Source organism: Gavia stellata, chromosome 18, assembly GCF_030936135.1.
Source record: "Gavia stellata isolate bGavSte3 chromosome 18, bGavSte3.hap2, whole genome shotgun sequence".
NCBI lineage: Eukaryota > Metazoa > Chordata > Aves > Gaviiformes > Gaviidae > Gavia > Gavia stellata.
The window spans coordinates 19,959,027-19,983,759 of NC_082611.1; the positions used below are offsets into that span (position 1 = coordinate 19,959,027).

At 48.2% G+C, this 24,733-nt stretch overlaps 2 protein-coding genes across 2 annotated transcripts in view; one reads left to right on the top strand and one right to left on the bottom strand.

Annotated features, from left to right (window-relative positions):
* Positions 1-24,733, bottom strand: part of LOC132318651 (hydrocephalus-inducing protein homolog) — a 164,634-nt gene that overhangs the window by 127,336 nt on the left and 12,565 nt on the right. Inside the window, exons 2-6 of the mRNA XM_059826624.1 lie at positions 20,282-20,413; positions 19,002-19,127; positions 16,979-17,098; positions 13,420-13,554; positions 8,244-8,443 (exon numbers count right to left, since the gene is read on the bottom strand). Coding sequence (XP_059682607.1) covers positions 8,244-8,443; positions 13,420-13,554; positions 16,979-17,098; positions 19,002-19,127; positions 20,282-20,401 — 701 coding nt within the window. The 5' untranslated portion in view covers positions 20,402-20,413. The remainder of the gene's footprint in view (positions 1-8,243; positions 8,444-13,419; positions 13,555-16,978; positions 17,099-19,001; positions 19,128-20,281; positions 20,414-24,733) is intronic.
* Positions 23,068-24,733, top strand: part of LOC132318652 (syntabulin-like) — a 42,101-nt gene continuing 40,435 nt past the window's right edge. The window contains 1 exon segment of the mRNA XM_059826625.1: positions 23,068-23,127. Coding sequence (XP_059682608.1) covers positions 23,068-23,127 — 60 coding nt within the window.

Here is a 24,733-nt window from a genome sequence, read left to right on the forward strand (position 1 = left end):
AGGCAAAGACAGCTATCAGGACTACTGCAGGAGATTTGGGGACTGTATTCCTTTGGCAGTCTAGTTCCCTTCAGCTCACTTGCACAAGCAAGGAGCAAACAAACCACAGCCAGCAGAAGACAAACACAACATACAGGATCAGAAACAGAGCGACTGACTCCCGCTTCTGCAGAGATCCAGCCCTCAGAAGATCCCATGGCATAAAATGACCTCATCTCCCCCATGCTCTGCGTCCAATTCTCTGCAGCCTCAGGAGTCCCACTGCTAGCAATACGATCAGAGAATGGCTTGTGAAGAGCACAGAAATGGTAACAGCTATTTGCACGCACAACCTGATGCTGATTTCCTCAGGAATCTGTCTTTTCCTGCCACCCAGAAACCTCACCTCAAGAGATGCAATACCTGTTCCAATGAGATTACAGCCTAGAAATCAGACAGAGAACAAAAGTCTTTTTTGAAGACCAGAGACTAATTATGGTTTAATTTGCAGAATTCATTTTTTTCTTTTTACCTTGGAAACATTCTGGTTTAGCCTAAGAAAGGGCACGTTTTATCAGCATTTCAATGAAAGCTGCTCCAAAAAAAGGAACCATCAGAAAAATCTGAGTGCAAATGCAGATCGGAGCGATCCCATGGCATGGAAACAAGACACAAAAGGAGTATCCCATTTACAGCCTGAACAATTAAACCTCGAGCTAAATGAAGCGCCATTAACAGGAGCATATCAAGGCGAGTTTAACAGGAGGTTTTCTCTCTGTTCACAAGCAACGCAATCTGGGACTCTGGGTTGCAATCCAAGCTCGGTAACTGTTTGCCTGGCCCACCAGACAAAGTCTGTGCAATGTGTTGGAAATAATTATGAAAATGCGTTGGCCTACTTTGGATTTAATATGAGCAGTTATGATTTGTCACCAGGTAAACAGCTCTTGGCTGGTAGACACAAAACTCAGTGCTTTAATGCTTAGGGCTAAGTCAGATGAAACATGCACAACGGCAGCTGGGCTCCATGGCTCTTGTGCAGCCCCACTTAGAAAACAAAAGTTACTGGGTTTTAGTGCTTTGCTGGTGGTCAATTTGTCACCGTAAAAACATGTTCTGGAGAGTTTTACCGTGATCAGAGAACGCAATGCGCACACAAAAATAATGAGAACAACCGGAGCCGTGTGCAAGCTGAACTTTGTTCACGTATGTAGTGACAGTGATGAAATTGCTGGAGTTTCTGCTCGTTAAGGAGATATTACTGTGATTAGGGGCCTGACCTCTTCCCATTACAACTAGTGAGAACATTACCGCTGACTAATGGAGAAGCATTGGGCCTGCAATGTTTACATGCTGGACTTGAGACTTCTGAGAGAGAGGAGGAGGAGGAAAGACAAGGCACCACCAGCCTCAGAACCGAATTGCTCTACATGGTGCTGCACCTCCACTGGTGGTTACGCCAGGACTGCTGCAGGTCTCTGCTGGCGCGTGGGGGGGATCATGGCCTGCTGTGGGAAAGGCACGGATTTTTTTCCCCCCCTTCTTTTTTGGCCAGAAGCGTTGCCAGAAAAGCTGCTAGCTAAGGAAGGGGACTCCTGGCAACACTTCAGCACTGCCTCCCATCCCATCATCTTCCTACTCCTTCCCCATGTCTAGGTACTCCTGCCCTCACATGGCTGGGATGGGAATAACACTCCTGCGGGTGACTTCAGGGGACCCCTGAGAAAGAAGTATCTTCCTATTTTCAAATTCTCAGAAGAGGATCTAGCCAAGTTCAGGACTCTGTTCTCAGGACTGAGAAACCAAGCACAAATCAGACACTGCATCTCCTACACCCCATCCCATGCTGTACCCACAAGACAACTCTGTTACTGCTGTAGCAAGAGCTCATTATCCCTCACATAGACCAGGTTCTCCAAGACCCAAAGATGCAAGCTCCATGGTTCAACTTAACTCCTCCGAATTGCAGTCAACATCACTAAGCTGTTCCCTGCAGCCTACAGATAAGAAGAGATGCTACAGAAACATCCCTGACGCATTGTAAAAGCCAAATGAAGACCACTGCCAAGAGATGAAGCTGGCAAGGTAAACTTTGGCCTTTTATCCATTCATTGTGAGCTGCTCTTTAAGATAATTCCGGTCCCATTCGATCTACCCTTTTAATGAATCACTACCGCTCCCAAAAAACAGGAATGACAAGGCTTGCAGGTTTTTTTAATAGCTTGTTTTCTTCCAACTTGCTTCTTAACTACGTCCACTTGGACGTTTGCGTTGTTGTATGATATCTAAACTTTCACAGGTCCAGATCTCCCAACGGTACCTTGCAATCCCCAGCTTGTATAAACTCATCTAGCCACAGCAATTTAGGAGAGACCTTCCCACCAGCACCTGCTGAGATCTTGCCTATTACTGTCCTTTAGAAAGAGATCAACGCTAGATTGGTAAGCAATTTCATAATGATATATTTTAGCATTTACATCTTGCTTACTTTCTCCAGGCAGCAGCCCCCCTTCTTTACAGAGCTGGGCAAAAGTTATGGCCCGTGAGGATACCAAGGGCCAAATGCTCCTGACGTTATTTAGAAACACAACTGACGAGTGAACAAAGCTGGCAATTCAGGCTCTCAAGCCACCATGCCACCTTTTCTCCTGCAACCACGCAGTTAGCAAATGCAGTGTGCAGGGAGGCTGCAATATCCTTTCCTCAAGTCCCATGCTATGTTTACCTTCTACGACCAAACTTCCTTTGGTCTACTGACCCCTTAATTTGCATTATCAAATTATCTGAGTTTGGGAGAATCCATTTCATCCAAAGCTACCTCCAACCCCATGGAAGGCAGTAAAATCTACTGGTGATTGAATTGCCTCATCTGTCCACTAAGATCTACTGCAGGAAAAACCCAAAGATCATTTAATCTCAGTATACATTACTTTTAGTAATGGTAGAGCAGCCAAAGTCAAGCAGTGTCACTATTCCAGTAAACCCAGTCGGTTAGGTCAAAGCATCCAAGACTCCATCCCTGTGCTGAAAAAGCCTGTGTAGAGTCAGCATCCCACAGCTCTATCTTTCCCTCTTTCACTGCACCTAGGCTCTATTTTCATATTCTTGGATGGTCTTTGTCCGTCTTATTGTAACTTTTCAATCCCATGCCTCCATGTAGTCTGTGGGTACTACAGGGAGGGATGCAAGGGGGCTCCAAGCACTGTGCCTCGTAGGATAATCGTGCCCCTGTACTCAGCACTGCTGAGGCCACACCTCGAATGCTGTGTTCAGTTTTGGGCCCCTCACTCCAAGAAGGACACTGAGGTGCTGGAGCGTGTCCAGAGAAGGGCGACGGAGCTGGTGAGGGGTCTGGAGCACAAGTCTGATGAGGAGCAGCTGAGGGAGCTGGGGTTGTTCAGTCTGGAGAAGAGGAGGCTGAGGGGAGACCTCATCGCTCTCTACAGCTACCTGAAAGGGGGTTGTGGGGAGGTGGGTGTTGGTCTCTTCTCCCAAGTGACAGGACAAGAGGAAATGGCCTCAAGTTGCACCAGGGGAGGTTCAGGCTGGATATTAGGAAACATGTCTTTCCTGAGAGAGTGGTGAAGCACTGGAACAGGCTGCCCAGGGAGGTGGTGGAGTCACCATCCCTGGAGGTGTTCAAGGAACGTGTGGACGTGGCACTGCGGGTTTAGTTTAGTGGGCATGGGGGGGTTGGGTTGATGGTTGGACTTGATGATCTTACAGGTCTTTTCCAACCTTAATGATTCTGTGTGATTTGTGATAATTACCTGGGCTTTCAGAGCTTGGTGGGGACATTCCTAAATGGATCTTATCTCAGACTGATCCTCTCTAGACCTATAGCATGGCATAGTACAGTGTCTGTAACGTCAGAAAAAGGCAGTGCTGCCCTGAGATCTTCTAGACACCATTTTCAACTCAAATGTACTGGAATGACATTTATCTCCCTGAATGTCATGGAGAAGAAACTCATTATCCGGCCTTAACAATGAGAACGACAGGAAGAGACTTTCTGTATTTATACTATTATTATTATTACCAAGCTATGCAGTTAAGAGCTGGGTATGGACGTGCAGAGAGAGGACAGGCACAAAGCCAGACTGCATGATGAGTGCTTTTAGTGGGTTTTTTTTTTCCTTTTTCAAAAAGTGGTTAAAATGTGCCCATGTTTTCTGGTAGACACCATGGCAAGGGAGAGCTCTGAACAAGGAGCAGCAGAAGGATGCTGTATTGGCCCCACGGATTCACTTAAGAGGTCTTCCTTGGAGTGAAATGCACAACAGAAAACAAAGTCCTTAGATAAATGAATAACAGGCAGGGAACGTCATGAACTGACCAGATGTAACAGCCGAGCTGTCCATACTGACAGAGGAAAGGTTAGGATGGGAGATGGGCTGAAAAATGCACCGAAGGTGAAAGCAGATAGGTAACGCTTGATGCTATAGAGAAGGGAATCCAGAGAAAGGAGGCCAAGAGAAGCAATATGAGCAGTGCAAGGGACTAGGAAAGGGTGGCATCTGCAGCTGGCTTGCGAATGGGCAAGACCCTGACTTTGCTCAGGCCAGAAAACAAAAGTTGGGGCAACTAAGACAGAAGCTTCAATTGTGCAGAGAAAGAGTAAAGGACAGAGGGCAGCTGATGGGTCTAGAAACTTACACAGATCTCTCATTCCCTTCTACTCCACTAATCCTCCTCCCTCTCTCGTATGCATGCATGTGCTTGTACGTATCAACACACACCAAAGCTATTATGGGATATTAAGAGTGCCTTTAACACAACACCGCATCCTTACTCAGCAGAAGTCAAGCATACATTCAACTTAAGCTGCTTAAATTCTCCACTAAATAAGCAAGACTAAAACAGTCCTGAAATTCAGCCTGGAAGGCTGACACTCCTTTCCCTAAGTCTTGATTATGCATTTCATTTACTCTATAAGCTCTCCAGGACAGGGAACATAACTCATTCATTTCCAAAGCACAGTTTTAAGTGTTCTGTGGTAATAATTAATCACCAAGTTATTAGGAAAGTCATTCAAACGAATTAGTGACATTAAACCTTCACTACCTCTGTTGTTAATAATGATGCAGCCTTTGTCATAGCCTCTACAACAGGGAAATTAATCCCCTAACGTTAGTAGGAAAATGGCCTCTCTTGTGAAAGCCTCTGTAAATATATTTGTTCAAAGACAATTGCCAGCTAATAATCTACTAGCCTGTGGAGCGGTGTATCAGTCTGATTCTCAAGCCAGCTTGTCACGCCACCTGGGAGGCCAATTCTTGTCTGCTGGGGTTGCTAGAACCCCAGGGCTCACCTGGGAGCTCAGTGGTAGGTATCTGAGCAACTTCTCATAGCACAAGCGGCAAGGAATCAACCATTGATCACTGCTATCAAGAGACTCAGTCAATAATGGGAAAGTTTACAGCTACGGTAGAGGGTCCAGAGGCACTCAGACAGCAAGAAAAGAGTTGGTGCAATGCAGTGACGACATGTCACACGGTACAGTCGCCAGCACTGGCTGCAATGACCACTCCTGGCACACCACAGCCTCATCGCAGAGAGACAACACGGTTGTTCTGGTCTTGGGCTGCAAGGGGACATCCTGACCTGGTCAACAGCAGGGAACACTCCAAATGTGCTGGAGGATACCACGCTTTGGGGAGTGGTCGACACACTGGAGGGCTGGGCTGCTCTGAGGAACCACAACAGGCTGGAGAAACAGGCCGATGTGAACTTCATGCAGTTCAGGGATGGAAAAAGGCAAAATCCTGGATTTAGGATGGAATAACCTCCAGCAGTACAGGCTGAGCACTGATGGCACAGAAAACATTTCTACAGAAGAGGACCTTAGGGGCTGGAGCACAGGACAGGCTGAGATAAATGGGTTTGTACAGTCCTGAGAAGGAAAGATGAAGCGTGATCTTAGTGCTGTTCACAACCACGTAAAGGGAAGGTGTAAAGAAGAGGGAGCCGGGCTCTTCTTGGAGATGTACAGTGTAGAATAAGGGAAAATGAGCATAAGTTGCAGTAATGGGAAATCGGAGCAGATATTAAGAAAAAAAAATTGCCACCATGAGGGTGGTCAAACACTAGAACAGAGACCCAGAGAAGCGAGGGAACCTTGAAGACATTCAAAGCTCAACACAAAACACAAAAAGGTCCGGAGTAGCAAGCTGTGTTGCTTGCAAACTTGATCAAACTGACACTGCTCTTGCTTTGAGCAGGGTGCTTGCTCAGATGATCTCCAGCGGTCCCTTCCGAAGGTACTCTACGATTTTAGCTTCTAAATCAGCCCAATCCCATTTCACATACTCCTCAAAGTTCTCATTATATTTCCTATACATCTGTGCATGTCTGTGTAGGCAGACCGTAGACAGACAGGCATTAGAGGAACTCAACCTTTAAGAAAATTCCCAATGAAGAATTCATTATGACATTTTGCTGAACACTTAAAGCAAAAATAAAAAACAGAGAGCAGAAACACAGGAACTTCAGAGTATTTAAAAAGAAATCCGAATAAAAGTAGGACCGACTTAATTAGAATAAAATGCTGATTATATTCAAAGATTTAAATCATCTGTTTGAAATTTCAAACTGGCTGTCAAAAGTTCATAATGAAATGGAAGAGATGACTGCTGCCCTCAGCTAACAAGGGAAATTATATTAGCTTTTGAGCTCTGTAAACATGCAATCCGGTTATTCAGGATTCTACTTTTTGGTGTAGTTTGAAGTAAAATTTTCGTAACGCTTCCCATTGCTTTACTGCAAATCAGGACTGAAATACCTAATTGCTGAAGTTCAGAAAAGTCTTAAAATCTGTATCAAGCAGGATTCAACATACGCTGCATCACTCAATAGAATAGTTGGCAAGTACACTGCAAAAAGACGCTAGACTTTACTGGGGATTTATTTTTGTTGTGACAACCAGATCTGGAAATCCCAGACGAAAACTGTACACTGATTTGCAAGTTCCTGCCTATGCATTCTCCATGGTGAAAAGCAGCAGCCTGCTTAAAGAGCATCCTGGAAGCCTGCTTAAATGGCTTTGCCAGGCTGTGGTGGAAGCTCCTCTTGGACCCTCACGTTTCACAGGACAAAAGTAAGAAGTCTTCTTTCGAGCCCTGTTTTCCTGGGGAAGAAATTGAGGCAATGCAGGTGCACCAAGTCAGACAGCGGGTCTTCGCTGCATTCTTGACCTCAGCTCCTACACCGAGACCTCTGGGACCAAACAACTCTCAACTCATTACCAGCCAACTGAACTGGTTTCCTTGCAGATGCGGTGTCAAAAAACTCATTACCCTCTCCAATTCAGCCAACTGGAAAACCAGTGACTGCTTTCTGAGACCAAAAGGAACAGCACAGGCTGTCCGCAACACAATTCACATCAGGCATTTGATCAGGGGACCACCGGAATACCCTGTGCTTGTGGCCTCCCAGAGAACGGGTGTATCTGGCTGACAGTGGTATGCAACCATTTCAGAAGGTATTTACCATCAGCAGGTTGCAAGCTAGCTACTAACATTCTAGCACTCTCCAGGAAACCTAGGGGAGATAAAGCTCCAGGAGAAAACGCTCCCAATCCATGCACCAGATTTTTGCCGCAGCTTTTGCCTGTGCCCTCAGTAGCATTCTGCTTTGGGGCTGTAGTGCAATCTTGAAGCCAGTGTCTACTCATCTCCACCTAAGAGCTCATTCTACTTAAGAATATTTTGGTCCCAAGGACCAGACGAAACCTACTGGAAAACAAAGTTCCTGGACCACACAGTGTTACTCTCAGGGCCTCAGTACCCTCAGCTTTCATCTACTCATCTCCAATTGCTCAGAATGACTTGCTAACATAGACACAGCTGCTGATCGACTCTTAAATGTCTCTTCCACCAGCTCATAGCCAGCCATTTCCTAACACTGCGTTTGGTCTACATAACCGAGCTCCCTAGAGCTGTCATCTGCCACACACTATCCCATACAGCCCAAGGGCGGTCAGGTTGCCTTCCTTTATTTGTTCTTTCAAGCTAACAGAATTCGTCTAGTGAGATGCTGTGCTGGAGACACCACTGCAGTGTAAAACTTTGCTGCAGCTTGCAGAGTTTTATCAAAGGTTGTATCATGCTTAAGACACCGTAAGCAACTGCCAGAACCACATGTCCTGCCTGTTTCCAGCTACGGCTGCAATACAGCAGCTCAGAAGCTCTCATTCCTTTTTGTTACTGTTTACCAGCTATATTATCACGCAACAGTGTTTTGCACAAGATGTTGAGTTCCTTTACCTCTGAGTGCTCATGCGGTAGCGGGCCTCCCGGTTCCCGATGTTACGAACCAGCAGTGTTTTCTGGGTGCTGTATTTGACTGGACAGACACCGAAGTTCAGCTGGTCAGGGAAGTCCAGGATGGCTCGGGCACCTATAGCTCGGATCGGCACAACGAACTTTTCCCTTTCCGTGATGCAGGTGACCCGGTGGAAGTAATCCTGCAGGGAAAGAAACAATCTCAGCACAGTGCGTTTAGTACCATCCCCACGGCAGAAGGAAAGCTGCTGTTTTCTAGGACTCTAACAGAGGCATTCAATAATGTAATAGTCCTTTTTGCCTTAATGACCTTTCAGTCCAGTAGCACGACTTGAACAGGGCTGCTAACTCGCAAAGAAGGAACAACCCCCTTGAGTCACCTGCTTTCCCAGCAAGCTGGCAGAACCAGACAAAATCATCTGACACTTGGATTCTGAGGCACCAAAATAGAGTCATGTCATGTACGGGATTACAGCAGTAACAAGAACCTGCCTTGATCGCCACTGCAGACTATTAAAGGCACCACTAAGAACCCACTTGTGCCACAGGGCCAACTCCAATCCCAGCAACGCAGTGACCTCCTTGAAGCTTGGCAGGGGATGCTCAGGTACATTTTCAGAAGGACTTCGCCACATGCACAATCAAGAGTCAGTCTGGTGAAATACTTAACAAGCTGGACACAATACTTTTTTTCTATCAGCTGAGTGTAGGGTACAGGTGTATTTCCCACCCCTTCCCATAGCATTGTGGAGACAAAGCTGGGGACACACACCCTTAAAAGGTTATCTGATCCATCTCCCCACCCCAGAACTGGCTCAGCTCTGTACCCACACTACTCAAGAGATGTTTGACAAGTACTTGAAAGCACTAACAACTCCACCCCTGCCCTCAGCAGCCTGTTCCAGCTCTGCCCTAGGCTTAAAGAGAGCTCTTCCTGTGTCTAATCTCAGTTTCCCTTTACATCTCCTCCTAGCCTCAGTGGAGGCAGCAAACAGCTTTGCTTCCTCTCCGCTGCATGACTGATGTCTTCATCGCCTCCCTTTTGTACAGTCTCCAGAATAAGCCACTTGCTGCCTTGCTAGCACGCCTCCCTGAGGCAGGTCAGACATCCCGACCAGAGCAAACTCAGCTCTGCTATTCCCAGTCATTGGCTTGCTCAGAAAAGAGCCAGACAGACACCCCACCCCCCCCTCAAGCTGTCTGGCATTTAGCAGTAGGGAGGTGAATCAAATCACCAAAATCATGCTGCTGGAGGGTTGAGCAGATCGATCTCCAGATCTACAGTGTGGCATAGCTGGGCTGGAAGTATCACCTTGCCCCCCGCTGAAAGCAGTGGTAAAACTGTTTCGTAGGGCCAGAAGCCATTACCTCCAGCAGCTCTTAGTGACCAGTTGATAAAAGCTCTGCCTCTGATCACTCACTTGCTCTCCTGATCTTTTTTCCCCTCAGTGCTTCTATCTCGTTTGGTATTTTTATAATTGTTGAAGCAGCAAGCAGACAATTTAAGAATTGCACGCAGCAGCAAACCCCCTCAACCAGACCGGATTCGCATTCCTCTGCACTTGGGATTTCCTGCTCCCATACCCATCCTCTCCAAGCCTGGAAGGGACCTACAGCAGCCAGACGAGGCACAGACACAGAGCTACAGCTTTAGCACAACAGCTAACACCCAGCGCCTACCAACCGCCTGCTCGGCTGGGGTTTAAGGTTGCAGTAACAGACGCTGTCACATCCAAGGTGGAAAAAGAATAAAGAAGGACCTTTTATTCTGGGTATCTCAAATATTCACACTGGATATTGCAGAAGGGCTTTTCCTTCGCATATTTGGAAGGTAAAATACCAGGAAAGGAACTGCAGCAAACGACCTACAGACTGGAAGATCACATTTCAGGAATGCATTTCATCTTCAGCAAGTCCTTCTGAATTAGCAATTTTGTACTCAACCTTACAGCCTAAGCCCTCTAAAATAAAAGCTATGGGCAGCCCATGTGAATTTAAAGCACCTATTAGCTGGGTACTTCACATCCTGGACTGTTTAGATCCTCAGAAACTGCATTAGCAAATAAAGAATCCTATTTACTTTTTTTTTGTTGTTATTTTGGCCACACTCCTCTAACAAAGGCATTGTAAATCCAATTGAAATCTGCATGCCTTATTAAGTCTGGGCATGCCATATTGACTTATCTCTCCCTTCCAGATGCCAGGTAGACAGAGGAGGACGCAAGGAGTTCAGATCAGCAGGGGGATAAAGAAAAAAGAAAACTTCAACAACTGGAGCCATTTGAGGGAAGTAAAAGGAAATAATTTTCAAGCCATTGTCATCGCTAAGGAGCAGATCAGCAGCAATGTAAATAAGAGCCCAAGGAATCAACCCCCCCCAAAAGCAAGCACAGGCAGCCTTCCCAGCTCTGCTGCCGGTGAGGGGCACTGGGACTGCCTGCACAGCAGCACCTGGGGAAGGGACTTCTCCAGGCGTGCAAAGACAAGGCTAAAGCAACAAGGATTTGGCCTCGCAGAGACAACCGCGACCTTTGAGAGAGAAAGCTGCCTCTTGCCATTCACATACACGCATGTTGTGTGCTGAGCCCCTTCTCCAGGGACACCCTGGGACGGTGCATCCTCTACAAAGCTTGACTCAAAGCACTTCAGCACGTGCTGCCCCTTCAACCGCGCTCTAGGACCCCAAAGTGGGACCTCGCAGCAAAGTTGAATGCAGCGTCAGGCCAAACGGGGGGGGAAAAAGCAAGGAAAGAGGGGTGTTAGGCAGAAGCTGGCTGCTCACGCTGCTGTGAATCCATGGTGGCTTTACAGAACCATTTCCCAGAGCCTGCCTCTTCGCTAAGGGGTTTTCAAGGTGCTGTGCACCTCCTGACCGTGCTACTGATGCATTTCTAGCTGAGCTACAGCACTTGGGTACTTCGCTGACTCACGCTCCACCAAGGACGAGACAAATCATTCCATTTGTACAAAATTCTGATTTGGCTGTATAAACCCCTACGTGCTTCTCAGCGAGCAGCACGCACCCCTCTCCCGATGCCCTGCACAACCCCTGCACGGGGCACAAAACCCAGTTCAGCAGAAACCCACCGGGCTGTTGCTGAAGCTGTGCGGAGGACCTCTCGCTGGCAGAGCTCCCTACTCCAGATGCTCGCCAGTTCAAGGGCAAGACAAGGGACAAAGTATTGGACATCAGTGCTCTTGGGGGGTTATCTCACCCTACTTCTACTTGTGGTGATGTTCACCTGTTGCTCTGCTGCCTCTCGAAACTTGAAGAGCAGCACTTTGCCACCCTTCACGGGCACCCACTTACCTCTTCCACCCCAAAGATGAACACTAATTTATACTAATAAATCACATTTTAAAGGCACCAGTGTACTTTGCAAAGCCTACCTCAGTGACATTAAGCTCTCGTGTCACTTGGGTAGCATGGAGAACTGCCCGAGGCCAACATAATTTTTACCCTAAATATTAATGATGTTAAATAATTTCTCAGTCCCTCCAAAGGAACAGATTCTTTCACAAGCATGGGGAGCCAGGCACCACAGGGCATTTCCTCTTTAGTTTTCTATATCCGTACTGTTTGAGGACAGGACAAAGTGTTAAACTGAATCTAAGCTGCAAATGGAAGATGAGAAAACAGCTATGCCCAAAGAGATCTTGCACCTCTGGCCTGCTGCAGAAACGCCAGCTGGCTCAGAGCTATCCCCTAACCTGGCCTCTCCAACAAAGTCATGCGAAAAACAGTGCTAAGGGGTGGCGGGGGGCTGGCGGAAGGAGTCAGCCTGCCTGTCTTTGTTTGCCTGCAATGCTTCCTCCCTTCCCTGCCATGGACTAAATCCTCTGTATTAACAAGCCTCCAGGTAACAGCACTGACCCTTCGCATCACAGCACAGAGAATCAGACTTGCCAGGGCCACGGCACTGGTGTTCAAACCTCCAAGCAAAAGTATGTGTGGCACGGAATAGGCGCCAGGTGACACAGCAACCACAATAACACGCATGAAGACACAGCCACACCAGTATTACTGCCCACAGGCTCTGGGGTAAGGTGTCTGCCTGCAGACTGTACCTGCCCCTTTAGTCCTATACGTGCTCTGCCAGGCAGATGTCTCACTGTCATCTGCAGCACATCAACCTCTCGCTGAGTTAAGGACATCTAGAGCTCAGTGGCTCTGCACCAGGCTGGCTCCCTGCCATGGGCACAGCACTCCCTCTCCCCTACACTCGCAGCTGGATCGCAGGCGGGCAAGTATCCTCAGAAACAGCACGGCTGCAAGGCTTGGAAACACAGGGGATGAAAAAGCATCATCTTTGCTCCAGTCCAGAGCCAGGCAGGGAAGTGGCTGCCAAATGAGACAGAGAAAAGCTCTCTGGATCTACTCATGCCTCTAGGATTTTCCATAAGAATTACACCCCTGCCATTGAGATGGCTAAACATCTTATCAACACCCCTCCCTGACACTTTCCTACTGTTCCACGTGCACCTTCCCTCACGAACGCTCAAGAAAGCACAGGGAGGGAAAGCACAGCCTGCGAGTCCCTGCTGCAGCGCCTAGCAGCACCCTGCAATGCCAAGATGTGACCAGCTGCAGCCTGGAGCAGACCTCACAGCAGGGGGTGGACTAGAACCGGCATGCAAAAAAAGCGATTACTTTAGACACAACGTTCAGCTGTGTCACTACTGTGTCCAACGTGATATACATTAAGGTGACTGCAGTTTTCAAAGGTGGTGGTCCTCACTCTGATCAGGCTTACTTCGGGTCCCCCAAATAACAGGTCACTTTTAAACAGACCTTTGTATTTATAATTAGTGGAGCAAACCCATAATTATGCAGCAACAGACAGATACTACAAACCGACACCTTGAGAGGCTGCCTCACCACAGACAGTAGACTCTCTTATCCCTGAAGCCAATAGACATTACGTTAAATGTGCCAGCGCTGAAGGATAAAAACTGTCTGAAACACGGAAGAGCCTCCAGCCTGTGAGAGCATAATCTTCACCATGGGGAAAGAGTTTCCCCCAGTTCTAGATCCAGTGCAACCCCACCAAAACCAGGACACTTCCACAAAACCCACACCAGATGCCCTGGTCTGAATCCAGCCCTGCAGGTGCAGCTTCCCCTGAAGGCACCAACCTCTTGGCACCTCCACTCTCACCTTGTTCTCCTCAGGGGTGAAAAGGATGCGGAAAGTGGAACGCATGCCAGGTGCTACCTTACGGTACACAACGTTGGGGCCGATCAACTTGAAATAAGGTGAGCTCTCCAGGACGACCTTCACCAGCCGAGGAACCTGCAGGAAAGACATGAAACTATGACTTTGCCAGTTGTGGAAACACGAGGAGAAGAGACCTAGCCATGCCCCGGTGACGTCCTGCCTCAACCACCTTTGCAAGGCACTTTTACCTCTCGAGGTACATATACATAATACACAAGGGTGGACCTGAATCCCTTCTGCCAGGGGAAAATAGCTCCAGGCCAGAGGCAGTAGGGCAATGCCCTGCTGTGAAGGAAGTGCCAAGCAGATAAGACACCAGCAGCATGGCGATACGATACCAGAATTAAGTCATCCACATAGTCAACAAACCCAGAGAACCTGCTTGCTTCTGCCTGCGCACATCCATGCCATCGCACCTCTAAAGGGGGAATGTATCATCTGAAGGCAAAACAGGACGTGTTATACTGGGGCAAGGAAGAAATTCACTTCTAACATACCGGGTTTGAGCGGGGCAGTCAAGCTGCGATGCTACAGAGTCATGCAGGCAGACCAACAAGAGAAGGAGACCACAGGCATTGTGGCCTTACTGGGAATAAAAGCAAGCTGAGGAGCAAAAGGAGGAACATAGGAAAACAAAGGGACAACCCCACAAACAAGGAGATGGCTAAGAGAATTTAAAGGGGGCTGTAGAGAAGCAAGGAAGAAGCATCATACTCTACAAGGAAAGGCTGATGCAGAAGATCAGAGCAGTCAACTTACCACAATAATGGCAAGCCAGACGACCCCCCAGGCTGTGCCTACCAATTATGGGCTTCAAAGGCATTTTCTGCCCTGAGATACATGACCAGCACTGACTCACAGCGTGGTTTCATTACTAAAAGCCAATCTCAGCTCTCCGGAGGCTCTTGCTGCCTGCTGACTGTAGCCAGGCAGCTGCCAGTGCAGGCAAGGCAGATCTCTGGGCATTCCTCCCCATACCCGGGAGTCCCTGCAGGCACCCTGCTGCAAGTTTCTGCCCTCTGGGATGCCACAAACGCAGAGACTGCACACAGGCATTTTCTAGCACGCGGATATCAACCCTTGAGCACCAAATCTCATCTCAGAAAGTCTAAAACAGGTGATTTTGACTGACAGGCAGCTTCACTGGGAAACAATGAACCCACATGAGGCTTGGCAAAAGTGGAGATTCATTCTGCACCTCCCACCCGAGCCTGATAACCCATGGCCCAGGCAGTCCTGAACTCTCCAAACACCCTTTGCTCCCAGCAATGCCCTGGGGCAGCGAGTTCCCAGAGCCAATTTCACACTGCAGACAAACATTTGGGTCACCAAGTCCCTTGGGAGATGAGTTAAGACCTTCAGCAAAAGCCACCCAGAAGACGTGAGGAGCAGCCTGAAGGCAGAAAAGCACTTGTACAAAACACAGGTACAAACAGGAAGTATGTAGCAAAGCGCTTCTGTATTTGAATGATTACAGAGCCTCTCTTTGGAATACACTTCGCTGTCAGCTGGATTTTGATGGAGCAGACAGCACCAGGCTACCATGCAGTATAAGTCAGTATGATTCAGAAGAATCTGGGAAACTGGTGAGAAAACTGAGACAGAGCACCATGTTGCTTTTCTCTAGGATATTATCAAAAGCCAACAAAAGTAAAATATAATAACCTCTCTTAGGACTACCATCTCTAACTTTGTGTACTTAAATATGCCAAGGATTTTCCTTAGAGCCAATCTTACTTTCACACCAGCACTATCCAATGGTTGAGGTCTTACTAGCTTCAAAACTAATTCATTTTGGAAAAAAAAATCAACAGTTCACACATTGCCTCCTCTTTACAGGGCATACAAATCCCAAGGTGCAGCTGTACAAGTTTATTATTTTTTAGTGGGAATGGCAGAAATGTTGATGCAGATCTTCTTTTCCACTTGAGGAAGCAGGAATACAGCAAATTAACTGTTTGCCCGTTGGCTGGTACTTGGCAAAGACAAACATTTTGAAGTGCCACATGGATAACGGAGCAGCTGAAGCCAAAAGACTTAGTGGGAATGAAGCAGAGCCATAGGGAAAGAGAAACTGAGGCACACTTTAATCAGGAAAGGACACCTACAGCAAAGAGTGCCCAGAATCACTGTGGACCACACAAGTGGTATCCCTGGGGCATGGGCATCCACGCTGCATCTTTCCAATATCCCCGAGCTGAACGCCAGACCAGGAATGGCACAGCACTCTCCAGGAATAACTGAGGGATCACGCCTGCATCCTCCCTTGCCAAAGGGTCTTCTTTTCAACCGTGTCCCTGTCGAAACCTGTCATCTCACAATATACTTTGACTTCTCTTGCTGTTCCTCCACCTGCCATATGCCCCGACAGTGCTTTTTTGTCCACCTGTTTGTTTCCCCCAACAGGGAGATTTGGAGAGGGGGTTAATTCACCCGCTCTCCTGCACACTTCCATCTTCCCATCCTGCCGCCCTCCTCTCAGGGATACGTCTCACTCTTCAGTACACAAGACTGTCTTTAATTACACCTTTCTTTTTCTGACCCTTCTCTGCTTCCAGCACACTTACTGCTAGGTGTCAAGAGAAACCCTTGCCTGTACAATGTTCTCTCCCAGAGCACTTTCTAACTCAGCTCCTTTCCTCGCTCCTCTCTTTTCCCACCACCTTGCTCTTGGCACATGCCTCACTCCAGCAAATATTTCCCCTGATGAAATTCAAAAGGTCTCAATTCTCCTCTTTACAGTGGAACAAAATTGCTGACGTTTTTCAACCTTTTCCCTTCTCAACTTCCTTGGGAAATCTCAAAACGATCACAATTTTTTCAAGGAAAGGTGGAGACCTTCAAGAGCATGTTACTGTGGATGGGCTGTGGTTCTCCAAAGGGAAAGCAGAGACCCACGTTGCCTTAGAAAAACCTGGGCAGAAATGAATTAAACTTAGCAGGAGCCTAAAGTGGCCCCTAAAGGCCTCCCACTGCTCCTGCTAAATCAGTCCGCTTCCACTGCTGTTTCAAAACACCCTTTCTGGAGTGCTAACACCACTAATTGTAACTTATTCCAACATAAAGCGGAGAAGACTCAACCCCTGTGCTCTGACAGTGAGCTGCAGAGGCAGCTAAACAGGTTGTGAGAGGCAGAGATGCCCTACCAGAAACCAAGATTAACCAAGGAGCCACCAGGACATGATACACACTCGAGGTAAAGCATGAGGGCAGATACGGACTGTACAGCCCCTGACATTCCCCTCAGTCCGGGGCTTTCGAGAGGAAGGATGCTGACTAGAAAAGCTCCTTTGGGCTAGATACCACCAACGCATGGCCAAAATCAGGGGCAGAATCTCCAGCATGGGAAGATTTCCACCAGCTTGCAAAATAAAGGTGGTGAGACATTTGATTCTGACGTGCTGCGCTGCAGCAGATAACTTGCTATGCTGTATACCGCGTGAATTACACTGCTCTCCTCTTCCAGCACAGCATTAAACCTCCACGTCCCAGCACTTACCTTGTCGGTGTTCCTCAGAATCAGAGGCGCTTCATAGACCTCGCAGGGGACGTAGCTCTGAAACACCACCTCTGATGGAAAAGGCTGAAACAAGCTCTGGTCCAGGTCAGTTGAGGAGAACTGGAGATGCAAGAGAGAGCAGTGAGAGGTTCAGCTGCTGGGAAAAAGATTCATGAATGAGATTCCTACATTGATCTCCCGGGAAGTACAGTCTCGTGGTGACTATGTCTGCCCAGCTCACACTAGGGAAACAGGAGCTCACCCACCTGTGTTCTGAGCTCAGCAAAAGTTTCTGGGCCACGCTGAGCGGGCTCAAGCTAAGAAGCTCTTTTGGGAGGTGTTGCTTCAGGTTTCCTTCTCCAAAATGCAAGGCAGCACTTACCTCCAGCAGAGCCCTATGCTAACGGGGTCACACAGCTCCAGAGCACTTACTGAAAGAGCCATGAGCGCTCACAGAGAAAGCGAAACCCAAGAATTTACGTGAGACTCCGTGGGAAACCATTTCGGGATGATCTTTACTCTGAGACAGAGAGACCAAGTCCCACACATCCCCAGATATCATTTTTTGATATAGAGCCTAGAAATCAGTAAGAAGAGAACAGTACCAGAGGAGGTAAGGCCAACAAGAAAGTAACAGTAGTGAGGAAAAAGACATGTGAGGGGAACGTTGGATGGTGATAAGGTTCAGCTCTTTTCTCAGCATTACTGGGCAACTTGAGTAAGACTGGACTTGAGATCTCCTTTTGCCATGAGCTTTAAAAGGGATGCTTTATTGTATTCTATTATTATTCTTAATTAACACCACTGCAGAAGCATGGCTGAAAACATACACAAACAGCAAATGCTTACAGAGCAGAGGCATTACTTGGAGGAAATACCTCCCTGCTTTGTCTCCCCTCTTCCAGCTGCACTGCTCCCCCTCGAAAGACATGGGCAGGTCTCCATGTGTGGCTGCGGCACACTGCCAGTTATTTGTGCACTCGTCTGACGCATTCCCAAACTCCCGTGCTGTCTAGGGCAATCCTTAACCAATTCGTTACAGGTCTCTGGCTGGCAATTTTCCACTCAACAGCCTACCTCAGCAATCTACCCATTTGGACTGCGTGTTGTACTGAGCAATCCTGTAAGAAAAGCAGCTTTAAAGTAAACGTTGATCCAGATAAAGCACCTCCACGTCGCCTCTGCCCAGCGTGATTCCCCTGTATATCTGGCAGCCTGCAATTTCTAACACCCTGCAAGGGTCCCACACATTGTTCCAACCCAAAGCATTAATGCAATTGGTTTTGTTAAATCTTGAATAATTACCGTAGGCCCTCAGCTTTCAAAGGCCAATACTGCCACCGTTGAGGGAGTCCTATGACCCCAAGCATTTGCCAGCAACTGTACCAAAGCAAGATGCGACTATTTCAGCAGGAGGATGGAAAATGGCAAGCTCGCACCCTGGTGTCCTGCCCCAGCCTTCCCCCAGTATCGGGCTTTAGCACTGGTAGCTAAATTCCAGCAAAACACACCAAGTTCAGCAGAGGTTATTCGTATTGGCTACTAAGCATATCAGGACTTCAATGTCTCACCGGGGAAAAATGTTTTACTTTTCCCCCAGCAGAAGGAACTCCACCACCACCAGCAGTTCACAGAATCACTAAGGTTGGAAAAGACCTCTAAGATCATCAAGTCCAACCACGAACCCAACCCCACCATGCCCACTAAACCATGTCCCGCAGTGCCACGTCCACACATTCCTTGAACACCTCCAGGGATGGTGACTCCACCACCTCTCTGGGCACCCTGTTCCAATGCTTCATTGCTCTCTCCGGAAAGACATTTTTCCTAACAACCAACCTAAACCTCCCCTGGCGCAACTTGAGGACATTTCTTCTTGTCCTATCGCTAGTCACTCGGGAGTTGGAAAGGACAACAGGACCTAGTCACCGAGGTATTCAGAGAAGCTGGAGTCAGGCCCGTGACAAGCACGCACCCTCTTCAAATGTCACCAACAGCAAGGAAAAGGGCAGGAAAAGGCTACCTTTTGATGGGAGGTTTCACTCATGTCTAGAAGCTGGATAATCCGGGGCCGCCTCATCTCCCGAGTGCTGGCCAGCCTCTGCTCCGTGGTGAGAGACATCTCCTTCAGGAAGGCCGAGGGAGTCAGCTGAAATGCAAAACACCAGCAAGAGTTACACAGATGCCTTTCTTCAGAAAGGCTTTTCTTCTTCAACTGCCACTGATGAATAATTTGTGATCACAGCCACTAGGATAGTCCTGGAAGTCCCCTAAGTTACCTGCTGAAATATTTAACATCAGTAAATTAATGATACAGAGCCGAACACACACGCTCTAACCAAGTGGCTCTGCCCCGCCGTTAGCTTCTCCTTCGTGATTTGATGTGACATGTTTGGGGATTTCTGCTCTTCAGGCATTTGTTTTCTTTTTAGTTTTGCTGCACTGAGCCAGTGACCTTTGAAGACAGTGGGGAGGAGTTATCAGAAATCCCCAAACTCTATCCTTGCACAATGCTCACAACCAACACGTGTGTGATGTCACAGTGACATCACAGTGGGTGAGTCAGAGGAAAGCAGAAAAGCAGCGCTGTGCCAAGGCTGACGTGGAGAGGAATGGGTCCAAGTTTTAGTTATTTCTTCTTAATTAGCACTTGTTTTCTCTCTGTTCTGGCCTCTCAGACCCCTCCGCAGACGTACACGGAGATATCTCCTTGACAGAGCCTGAGCACTAGGTCATCTCCAGTCAAGTGAGCTCCAGTCAGCAAAGGGGACGTCTGTGGATGGGAAGGAGGAATCGCCCTGACTCCACTGCTGTTTGCAGGGCTGGATCTGTGCTCCACACGGGATATGAGATACAATTACTGTTTTGCAACCTGTTCTGTCTGGGACCAGCCACGTCTTCAGGCAGAGCTCGAGCAGCCCACCACATGCCCGGCTGCCTGGAGGGCAGGTACGATCAGAGCAGCACTGGCAAGTATGCCTACGTGACAGAAGATATTACTGCCCACACAAAGAAGATGGAACGAAGCACACACTCACGCTTCAGCTATGCCAGTGCAATGCCCAGGACATTCATTTAACTTGGCATCCTGGCAAGACTCTGGACCTTCCCCGAAGCAGCACGCACTCCATTCCCCACTGCACCATGACAGCCACCTCCAGCAGAAGCCGGGCAGCAAAGCGATGGGGAGGTGGGGTCCAGCTTCACAGTGCTGCTAGACAACACGAGGGGAAGGCGAAGGAGGGACACAGGGGGAGTTTCCAGCCTTAACACAGGGCCTGCCCAGCCACAGCAGGTACTTACAGTTACAGACTCCTCTGTCTCTCTAACTAGCTTTGGAAAACGAGGTGCTACCACTTTCCTCTGGAATCCACCAGCCATTTTGGAGGACCCCATGGACAGATGCATCTTGCCAGTGGCCATCTCTCAGCTCACCTGCAAGGAGCAACAATGGAACTTTGAAACTCTAGAATCCCATTCATGGTAGAACCAGAGGACACACCCACGTCTCCAGGCTGCAGCATCCTTCCGAAGTGGAGAACTTAAGGCCTCCCCACCCTGTTCCGTGATTAGGCCATATTTAAGTGGCACAGTCAACATTCATAGCAGTAAAACCCCAGAACAAACATTCCCTGAGCCAAAACAGCCTTTTGCTGTGGGTGCTGTCCCACGAGCCACAAACACACACCAGGGCCTGCTGGCATTTCTCACCTTCCCCCGCTTCCATTACTTTTGGAATCCCATTTACTGGAATTATTAACCCAATCTCTAGTAGTAGCCAAACTGTCCTTTATTCCTTTTTACAAGTTTTCCATTGGGAACAGAAGGAAGGGAAATGTCACTTAGCTGCTTCATTTTGCCAGGGCAGCTGACCTGATGGGACTGTGTGCCTGACCCTACTAAGTGCTCAGAGTACTATGAACAACCTTAAACCCAGGGATCGCTGCTGCCCCCAGCGTTAATAAAATCAGACTACTTGCCGACTCTGCAAACCCGATGTCCACCCTTTGTGCAAGGAGCCTGGTGATGCTTCCAACTAATGGAGCGTAGAGTTCAATACTCTCATTAAGAACTATAGTTTCTCAAGGCTAATTTGGTTGGTTTAAGTTACAAAAATTAACCAGCAAACATGACTCCTTCCAGGCATGAAATTACCACAGTGCCCAAGAACGTTTCTCCATGGTGAATGAGGGCCCTCATTTTCACTTATTAACACCCAAACTTAAGGCTCCCTACAGGCATTAGAGGCTGTAACAGCAGAAATAAAAGCATGAAACCATTAAAGGAACATGAGCAATTAGCTCAAATATAAATGCAAATATGTGACAGCCGGGCCACTGAAGACTTTATCCTAATGGCAGTTCTTCTCCAGCATCCTCATCCTACAAGTAGCATGGGTTAACAGGTCCATGGGCTATTCTTCTTCCAACCACCAGCCTGCCAACCACCTCTCTCCGTCTGCATCACACAAAGTGGGGGTGCAAGAAAGGGCAAGAAGAGACGACACCCTAGAAAGTGGTCTCGAACACAAACAAAGAGAAACATGTACAGTATTTGCTAAGCACTACTTTGGACTAGAAATAATTTCCCCTCCCTTTCTGGCTAACTGGACCAAGGAACAGATAGGTTTGCCTGCTTCTTATTTTCTGGCACTTGAAAGGCCAGTGCTCTCAAACCCAGCTCTACTCTGACTTTTTTCTTTTTCATTCTGACATTATCTGACAAAAATCACAGCTCACATTCCCTCCTGCTTCCTTCTGTTCCACATCATCTTTTTTGTGTGGATGATGTCTTGATGTATACAGCAAGTCATCATCTATACAAAGATGACCATTCCCTCCCCCTCAAGGTTTACCCTCATCCTGCAAGCAAGGCAATAACTTCATTCCTTTACTCCCCAAACAGCTACAGCATTGCACATGTTCATGGTACTGGGCCCTTTACAGTGTTAGGAGAAAACAACATTGCTGTCTCCTTTTGTTCTTGCAAGAAACATGAGACAGCACAGCACAGCACTATGGACATGAGGACATGCTGTAGCAAGAGCTAGGATTTAAAGCTGGAAAGAACTCTTTTTCCAAGAGAGAAATCTAATGGGGATGATACAACATTAATCTGGATTTCCACGTTTTATTATTAGGTCTTGAGAATAACTGGATTATTTGTTCTAATTTTCTACCTGTAATTTCACTTTGCTTGAAATTAATCCCATTCATCATGCCCACAATGCTTATTTCCAGAGGGCTTCCAACCTCCACAGCCCTGGCCCCGTCTTACAGCTTCCCCTGCTCTCCACTGAGGCACTATCACAGCCCTGCGGCTCCACTTCCCTAGAGCCCGCAGGGATCAGCCTCCCAGATTCAGAGGAAAAGAGCAGAACTAAGGAATCAGCCACATCTCCCTGTAGAGGCAAGACAAAACAGCAACCGCGCCACAGCACGCCTCCAGCCCACCACCCCTGGCTGGTGGGGGGAGATCTCCATCTTCCCCACCTCAGACAGCCCTCTACCCATCCCAGAAACATAAGGAAGGGTTGCAATTCCCCCTCTGCTCCAGGCTCAGGGCACAGACAGCGCTACCACCTCAGCTTTAGGTTCAGAGCACAAATGCCCTGAGCCTGGGCAGAGGAATCAGGACACAACAGCTAAGACCACCTAGAAAAGCAATGAAGAAATATGCCCAGGGCTGGGGTAGAAATTCCTGACGTGTCTCAGGAAACCAAGATGTATCGGAGCAGGGCACCAAGCTGAAGATCCCCAAGGACATCCAAGCTTCAGTCTCCTCCCCAAGGCTCCCTTTTACCCTGGTATCTACAGCTAAGCTAGAAGTGTCCACCATCGCTGCAAGTTGCACAACAATTTTCGAACCCATTAAAAAAACCTTTACCTCCCCAGACTTGCTCTTAGACCAGGTATATAATTCAATCCTACTGAGTATCACGTAGCTGCTGCATCCCTGCTGTTGGCCCTCCTGCCAACAAAACTGCCTCCTTCCTGCCCGCTGCCCAGACACTCCCTTAGGACAGGGAATTCACGCTTCTCCTGGAGGATTCACTTTGTGTAGTGCCCACTCTTGCTTCCTGAATCACCATGGGCTACTCGGTGGCTGTGGACAGCCTGGAGAGACAGGAGATGGCCAGGGAGCCATTGGTGTGACCATGCTCCCACCGGCGCAGCAATAACCGACACAGTGCCGGCAACTTCCAAGAACCCAGTGGAACCCCCAAGGCAACTGACAGGACTTGGGAATTGGGCTGCCCGGCGTCCCCTCTCCTCAACTGTTACAGCCTTGCCAGGCACAGCAGGAGGATTTTACCAGGACCTCAAGGAAGCAGAAGGTTCAGAGCTTGACATTAGCTAAAAGTATGCTTGTTTCTCTGCCGCTCAGCTCCCCCTGCTCTAACGTGGGGAGATACTGCACTGGGCAGTGCTCAAGGTGCTGTGCGGAGAAGCTTCTCAAAACAGCAGCATCTCATCCTGCAAGTAGCACGACAGGAAAGGGCCACTAACCCACTAAAGACTGGGGGTTTACCACCTTAACCAGTTCCACACCAAGGGAACAGATGCCTGTTCAAGCATTTGCGGCTTTGGGGTTTCTTCAGCTCTAGGCTGGAGTGGAAATGATGCTTTCTGCCTTGAACTTTCTCAGCATCACAACTGGTCAACTCGGTCTCATCTCTGGTGGTTTACAATGCCACTGAAATGCCTTCACAAAGTTATAGCCCTGTAAATCACTGCAGCCCATCCATTTCCTAAACATCTCACTCCGCAGTGAATGATTGCAGCAGTATTCTAAAGTACGCCTCAGAGCAGCATTTGTTCATGTTCCACGAGCTTCAGATCAATTAATTTAGACACTGCAGACTAGCTAATCATTTCTTTAAGGAGTAAAGAAAAAGTTTCCACGCTGACTTACAAAACAAGAACTCAATTTCTATTTTACTTGCCCAGGAAGGACCCCAATCACATCAATACAAAAGACAGCAGGCAAATCAGTGTTGCCGCAGCTCCGACAATGCCTTTGGGGGTGTCCTCTGTTGTTGCACCTGGTGAATACCCATCTGATGAGCTTGTTCCAATTAACTGTGCACACATATACACACACACCAGCCAGGGACACCCAACCTACAAGAGCATCTCAGCTGCCAGGGAGCTTCACGCATTTTCAGCACAGCAGATGCTATAAACAAAAGCTTCTCATGAGACTCTTGGCCACAGGCAAACCAAATCATCGCATCTGCTTGGCTGGGAACAAGAAATCCTTGGTCTGAAAACCACCATTCATTATTTGGGGGTTTACAATTCAGTTAAGGAGCATCTCAGCCCTGAAAACAAACTGGCTCTCCAGCCACCTAGCCTGTGGAAACTCGCTTCAAAACATCTCCCACTTGGTGTCCAGCCACCGATTGAGTGGAAACTGGAGAGCTCAGGCAAAGAAGCCTCAGATGTGACACCCTTGTGCGCTCAAGGCACCAAGACAGAAGTGCTGTAAGGAAAGGAAGCTGGATGCTGGGTGATGCTTCCAATCTCAGAAGGCGGAACTTGGAGACAGATGTCAAGGTGAGACCCACCAAGTCCCTTGTGCTTGGCCGGAGATGCGCTCACAGGGCTGCCACCTCGTGCTCCTTCCCACGGCTCCAGCACCTTACAAGCAACATTAGAGCCTCCCCTGCTCAGCACAGAAGCAACTCCTGCCTGCTGCAGGCAAAGAGCACACCTGCAGCCAGGTTTCATGCTCAGAGGACTTGCCAGACAA